At 34.9% G+C, this 7017-nt stretch overlaps 2 protein-coding genes and 1 pseudogene across 3 annotated transcripts in view; all 3 read left to right on the top strand.

The window, feature by feature from the left end:
- Positions 1–169, top strand: part of LOC116012089 (transcription initiation factor IIB-2-like) — an 861-nt gene extending 692 nt beyond the window's left edge. Inside the window, exon 2 of the mRNA XM_031251559.1 lies at positions 51–169. Coding sequence (XP_031107419.1) covers positions 51–169 — 119 coding nt within the window. The remainder of the gene's footprint in view (positions 1–50) is intronic.
- On the top strand, positions 12–1769 carry LOC115996107 (G2/mitotic-specific cyclin-1-like). Of its 2 annotated transcripts, XM_031235257.1 has the most exons (6): positions 12–139; positions 303–534; positions 648–776; positions 1093–1191; positions 1334–1398; positions 1535–1769. In XM_031235257.1, the coding sequence occupies exons 2-4, from the start codon at positions 322–324 to the stop codon at positions 1126–1128; spliced, it is 378 nt and encodes a 125-aa protein (XP_031091117.1). In that variant the 5' UTR covers positions 12–139; positions 303–321; the 3' UTR covers positions 1129–1191; positions 1334–1398; positions 1535–1769. The 2 variants fall into 2 exon arrangements, with proteins under 2 accessions (XP_031091117.1, XP_031091111.1); XM_031235251.1 differs by lacking the exon at positions 1334–1398.
- On the top strand, positions 1147–6717 carry LOC116012080 (annotated as a pseudogene).
- Positions 6718–7017: the final 300 nt, after the last annotated feature.

Raw genomic sequence — 7017 nt, 5'->3', positions numbered from 1 at the left:
GCCGGGTACTTGGGGATATTGGCAATATGGTTATCTTCGAGGGCATGAAGGCAAGCAGCAGCTTCCTCAGGTGTCTAGCCCCCTCACAAGGGTTTTTGGTGCACAGCTACTGGCTAATGCAGCAGCTGACAAGAACAAGGTTGGTGGCTATAATTTCCCTATGCAATAGTGTTAAATGATGCTTAGGATCCATTATTAATTATTGTATGCCATGCCCCCACACCCCATCATCATGCTTTGTTGCTTTAAATCTGAAGTTCAAAAGAACTTGTCCCCTGCCTTAATCTCTTGATTTGCTGCAGAAATGTTTTGGTGCTGTGAATGTGGATGGAGTTGCTGCTGCAAATGGAGGTGCCTAGAAAGCCTCCTTCTCAGAAGAGAGCTACAGTGAAGCCAATCAAGCCTGAAGCTGTGGTTGTAATCAGCCCTGACACTAAAGAAGAGGTGAAGGAAAAGAACAGCCTCCGCAGAAAGGCAGCAGCTGAAGATTCATCTAGAAAGACTTATACTGCAACTCTCACTGCTCGAAGCAAGGTTGATTGAGACTCATTCTCTATTGATGTCATCTCTTTGAATGAATGGAAGTCTTTTGTTTCTGTTGATTGAATAATTGGAGTTCTCTTTGGTCTTTTATTGTTTTTGCATAGGCTGCTTGTGGACTGAACATTAAATTACCAAAGGAGAAGATTGAAGATATTGATGCTGGAGATGTGTACAATGAGTTGGCAGTTGTGGAGTATGCAGAAGATATTTACAAGTTTTACAAGGAAGCTGAGGTAAATCACCATTGGCTCTGTTTACTGTATAGCGCTAGATTCTATGTTTGATTGCTCTATTAATTACCATTGGCTGTTTTTAAGGTTGTGTTTACTGTATAGGTCTAGATCAATGTCAATATTCTTTAGGGGGGTCTGTTAGTATTCACTTTAGTTTTTTTTTTTTATCCACATTTGAATGCCTAAATATGTCATCCCTCTATCTGTTTTTCCCTCTTCGGAAGATTTTAAGTTAACAGATGCATGAAATCAATGTATTTCGGAATGATATCGCATGATTCACAGAAAGCTAACATTTACTTTTTTAATGCAATAGAGTACAAGGTGCATTCCTATAACTTTAATGGCTTAAGTGCATTGGGTTTTATGGATGATCTCCTACCTGGTTCGAAATCCTTTTTCACTGCAAAATCAGGTAATATATATATATTTTCTATTGCTGATTTTTGTATTTTTTGCGAGAGAGGTTTCATTTCATCAAGTGCTGATTTTTATGTGCATTTTTTATATTTATCGGTCGTGGATGGGTACCAAAAAATTTTTGGTGACACATGGAGATCTATTCAATCTGATAGTAGTCAACAACGGCCTTCATTTATTTGAAGCTCTAAATAAATTTCAGGTGTCTAATTAGTTCATTTTTCTTATTACCAGATTAATGTCATCAGTGATAACTAATTTCATCTTGAACCCTTTGCTTGATTAATTTAGATCACTTGCTGATAAGCTTAAGTTCCTTTCCTCTCTTAATTTTTCAGGATCCTGCGGAAGCTGACAAGCCTTTGAAAATTCAAAGGGAGTTGGATGAAACAATAAATATTCTTGTAAGTGATGTGCTGTAATTTTATTTAATTTTTCTTTTGAGAATGAAAAATGTGCCGGAGATCGATAACGCTTTGATGAACAAAAGGCTCTTGCTCTAGAAGTAGGTTTTGTGCATTTTTTATATTATCTTCATTATATATACTTCAGTACATGATAGCTGCACTTTTATAAATTACAAGACTATTAAAACTTGCATTGTTTGCTTAGCTTTCAGCCTCCATGGGATTTGGAAGTTGAAAATAAGTTTATCCTGCATTTTATATATGGGGGTGACTACAATATGAAGGTTAAAATGATTTGAGTTCCATGTTTTTATCTTATTTTATGTGTTGTAATGATGCTTGTAAACTTATTGTCAAGCTTATTTATTTTTTCAGGGTGAGCTGAGTTATGAAAAAATGGGGGAATGGCAATTTTTTTCTCCTTTAGCGGCCTCCACTAGGGGTCTCCTGGGCTCTCTCTCTCTCTCTCTCTGTTTAATTTTATTGTTGTTGCATATATTGATTTCTCTGTAAAATAAATCTGCAGATGCTATGGGCCTGGGGAAAACTGTAATGACAATTGCTCTAATACTTGCCAGGCTGGGCAAGGGTAATCAAGAATTTGCTGAGGATATGGCTATTACTCAGCATTCTAGGAACAGAAGGATTAAAGGTGGCACTCTCATTGTTTGTCCTATGGCATTACTTGGTCAATGGAAGGTGTGTTTGCTAGTCTGTAGCCCCTTTTTTGCTTAATTTCAACATGAAAATGTGACTGATATTGATTATAATTCTTATATCAGGATGAACTTGAAGCCCATTCAAAGCCAGATAGCATTTCTGTTTTTGTTCATTATGGTGGGTACATAAGTAAACCCTAGAGTGATAGCAGAACCAGATGTGGTCTTGACAACCTCTATGGTCTTCTATCTGCTGCATATAAGGCTGTAAGTGATCAGTATCAATGTTTTCCAGATCAGTATCAATGTTTTCCCATGAGCTTGAAACTGTATTTATTCTGTTCGTTTGGTTCTATGCCCAATGCTACTTGTTATGGACTACCTTGATTAACCAGTTTTTAACTTTGATTTAGGATGGGGGGAGTAGCATATTCCATAAAGTTGATTGGCATCGAATTGTACTGGATGAAGCACACACCATAAAGTCTTGGAGAACTGTGAGTGCTAGGGCTGCATTCACATTGTCTGTACATTGCAGGTGGTGTCTCACTGATACTCCACTGCAGGTATGTTTCCTCATCTGAGTGCTCCACTTATCATGTTTCCTAAAAAAATAAGTATTGTGTAAGATCGGTGATAAGAGAGCATTGAAACTGATCAAGGCAATTCTTAGGCCATTAATGCTTAGGAGAACAAAGGAAACAAAGGACAAGGAAGGGAGGTAAAGTGTGGTATGATTAACATTCTCTCCAAACCAGTTTTTCTCTATGATTTATTTCATGCAACTCAGGCCCATAATAAGTTGAGGTAAATCAACTATGCAGAAGAGGTTTACAAGTTCTACAAGGAAGTTGAGGTAAATCACCTTTTGTGATTTAGGGGTCGTTAGTAAATAGAAAAACGGAGGATTGTCTGAAAAAAAACACAGAATTGGAGAAGTGGAAGAATGAAAATGGAAAACTTGTTTACTAAAATTAATTCTCAAACATAGCTTTCCACCTCCATTCTTTCATTTGTGTATAATTTTGGAGAAAGCTAAATTGGAGTTCTTCATTTGGAGAATTGGGAAAAACACGGGTGAAAAGTTCTATGCTAACCTGGAGGTTTTTTTTTCAAAACCTGCTTGGTGACTCACTTCTTCCTTGCTTTTTTTGTATTGCCTATTCTCCTCTTATTATTATTATTATTATTATTATTATTATTATTATCATTATTTTCTTTATTATTATCATTATAATTATTTTCTTTATTATTATCATTATTATTGTTATTATTATCTTTATTATCATTATCATTATTATTATTATTATATCTTTATTATTATTATTATTATTATTATTATTATTATTATTATTATTATCTTTTTTATCTTTATTATTATTATTATTATTATTATAATATCTTTATTATTATTATTATTATTATTATTATTATCTTTATCTTTATTATTATTATTATTATTATGTTTATTATTTTTATTTTTATTATTATTATTATTATTATTATTATCTTTATTATTTTATTATTTTATTATTATTATTATTATTATTATCTTTGTTATAGAAATGTACAAATGCTATATGCCTATATGGGAGGATTGTATTTAATAAAATCAAAAAATTAGATAAATGAAAAACTGGAGGAAGGGAGGAATGGATAAGGAAACTGGAGAAATGGAAAACTGGAAATGGAAAAACAGAGAAATGAAGCAAACGACCCCTTATACTCTTTGATTAATGAATTTGAGCTTCTCTAAATGTTAGATGTGTTTACTGTATAGTGCTAGATTCTATGTTTGATTTCTCTATTAATTACCATTGGCTGTTTTTGAAATTACTGTATAGGGTTGTGTTTACCGTATAGGGATCAATGTCAATATTCTTAAGGGGGGTCTGTTAGTATTCTCTTTAGTTTATTTTGTTTATCCACATTTGAATGCCTAATTATGTGATCCCTCTATCTGTTTTTCCCTTTTCTGATGGTTTAAGTTAACAGATGCATGAAATAAATGTATTTCGGAATGATATCGTATGATTTGTTCACAAGCTTAATCGTGCCTTAATGGATTCTCGGTTCTGTTGCAGTTCATTATGTGGGCACGTTGCTTGATGGGTCACAGTTTGATTCAAGCCGTGACAGGGGTACACCTTTCAAGTTTAAGCTTGGCCAAGGTAGGTTTTCTTTCAATTCAGGTTAGATAGCTCAATTTGATTTTTGTTCTTGAAAATGAATGCGTCTACAGTCTATTTGTAGCTTATAGCTTATAAATTATAAATTATAGTTTAACTATTCTATATTACAACACATTCTCCCCCTATTATGATTCATGTTGTAGCCCTTTTACTCCTTTGGAATAAGCTTTTGGAATTTGTTTCTGGTTTCATGAGGCTAGTAGCTCAAAATAAGTACCAAATTATATAATCTTATCTGTTTACAGGACAAGTCATTAAAGGATGGGATGAAGGTATTAAGACAATGAAGAAAGGAGAGAAAGCTCTCTTCACCATTCCCCCGGAGATGGCCTATGGGGAGTCTGGGTCCCCTCCAACAATTCCACCCAATGCCACCCTACAGTTTGAAGTGGAGTTGCTCTCTTGGATGAGTGTGAAGGATATATGCAAAGATGGAGGAATATTTAAAAAGATACTTGTTGAAGGGGAGGGCTGGCAGAAGCCTAAAGATGTTGATGAAGTGTTTGGTGGGTATAACCATCTAATTTCCATGGGGCCCGGGGCTTGTTTTACTGCCACTAAATATATTATTCTCTACTTATCTACAATATTAAAATCTTCTTTGCAGTCAAGTATGATGCTCGGCTTGAGGATGGAACAGTCGTCTCAAAAGCTGATAGAGTTGAATTTACTGTAGAAGATGGTATTTTCATCTTTTCTAACCATTAATGCCCCTTCTCTGACTATAGGAAACTTGTGTTAAGAAAGTAATTCTTGTAATCTAATCTTGTGCAGGCTATTTCTGCCCTGCTCTGTCAAAATCTGTTAAAACAATGAAGAAAGGGGAAAAAGCCCTATTGACTGTGAAGCCCCAATGTAAGTCACTCACCCATCACCGCTGTAAATACTAAAAGTACTCCTGCATAGTTGCTTACTATATAGCTTTGCAGATGCATTTGGAGAGAAAGGCAGGCCTGCTACACTTCTGAGGAGCATGATGTCCCACCAAATGCTTCCCTTCAAATAAATCTTGAATTGGTCTCATGGAAAACTGTTTCTGAAGTGACAAATGACAGAAAGGTCTTAAAGAAGACTATAAAGGAGGGAGAAGGCTATCAACTACCTAATGATTCTGCAGTGGTGAAAGGTAAATTGCATATAGCAAAGCACTAGCAATGAGCAATGTGTTGAAATGGACATTTTTGTTAAATGTGTTCTCCTTTCTTGCAGTGAAACTGATGGGAAAGCTGCAAGATGGGACTGTTTTTGTGAAAAAGGGATATGACGAGGAGCCATTTGAATTTACTATTGACGAAGGTAATGCTGATGCAGTAATATTTTGTTACCTGATCACTTGGGCTAAATTTTTACTGGTCTCCTTTGCTGGCACAAATTTGTGACTTGGTTCATATTTTTAATTATGTAGAACAAGTTATTGATGGACTTGACAAAGCTGTAAAAACAATGAAGAAAGGAGAAATTGCAGTGGTAACAATTCAACCAGAATATGCATTTGGCTCATCTGAATCTCCACAAGAGCTGGCTGTTGTTCCTGGGAATTCAACAGTGTACTATGAAGTTGAGATGGTGTCATTTATAAAGGTTGGTTGAGTATGTTTTCATGTCATTAAGTCATTGACATCAGGGAGGGGGTGAAGTAACTAAACAACTTTGTTGATTGCAGGACAAGGAGTCATGGGAAATGAATACACAGGAAAAAATAGAAGCTGCCAAAGCGAAAAAGGAGCAAGGAAATGTTCTTTTTAAGGCAGGCAAATACGAGAGAGCATCAAAAAGATACGAAAAGGTGAAAGCTAACATTTACTTTTTTAATGCAATAGAGTACAAGGTGCATTCATATAACCGTAATGGCTTATGTGTGTTGGGTTTTATGGATGATCACTACCCGGTTCGAAGTGCTTTTTCACTGCTAAATCAGGTAATATATTTTCTCTTGTTGACTTTTGTAATTTTTGTGGATGAGTACCAAAAACTTTTGGTGACACATGGAGATCTGCTCAATCTGATAGTACTCGACAATGGCCTTACTTATTTGAAGCTCTAAATAAATTTCAGGTGTCTAGTTAGTTCATTTTTCTTATTACCAGATTAATGTCATCAGTGATAACTAATTTCTTCTTGAACCCTTTGCTTGATTAATTTATATCACTTGCTGATAAGCTTAAGTTCCTTTCCTTTCTTAATCTTTCAGGATCCTGCGGAAGCTGACAAGATGTTGAAAATTCAACGGGAGTTGGATGGAACAAAAATTTTTCTTGTGTAAGTAATGTGCTGTAATTTTATTTTCTTTCTCATTTACAATCTATGTCCTAGTTGATCTGTAATGCTTTTTGTTGGTTTCTTACAAGCTAACTGTTAACTATCAGTTCTCTGTGATGCTAGGAAGGGCTGACATTAGTTACATTGTGTTATTTTCTGATTGCCACAATTATTAATATTAGAGGAAATTCATGTTACATAACAACTAGAAATGCTTTTGGTATTTGAGTTTTATTTTGTCAGATAAAATTTATATTGCAGCATATTTTTACAAGGCAGAAGCTCTTCCTGACCCCTTTGCCTT

Source organism: Ipomoea triloba, chromosome 1 (assembly GCF_003576645.1).
Source record: "Ipomoea triloba cultivar NCNSP0323 chromosome 1, ASM357664v1".
Lineage (NCBI taxonomy): Eukaryota > Viridiplantae > Streptophyta > Magnoliopsida > Solanales > Convolvulaceae > Ipomoea > Ipomoea triloba.
This window is presented reverse-complemented; position numbering and strand designations above follow the sequence as displayed.

What these genes read in the sequence shown, in the direction of transcription:
- LOC115996107 (XM_031235251.1), top strand. Translation starts at nt 322, where the DNA reads ATGTGGATGGAGTTGCTGCTGCAAATGGAGGTGCCTAGAAAGCCTCCT. An exon ending in CTCTCACTGCTCGAAGCAAG is followed by an intron (nt 535 to 647) that starts GTTGATTGAGAC and finishes GTTTTTGCATAG; the next exon opens with GCTGCTTGTGGACTGAACAT. An exon ending in AGTTTTACAAGGAAGCTGAG is followed by an intron (nt 777 to 1,092) that starts GTAAATCACCAT and finishes TTAATGCAATAG; the next exon opens with AGTACAAGGTGCATTCCTAT.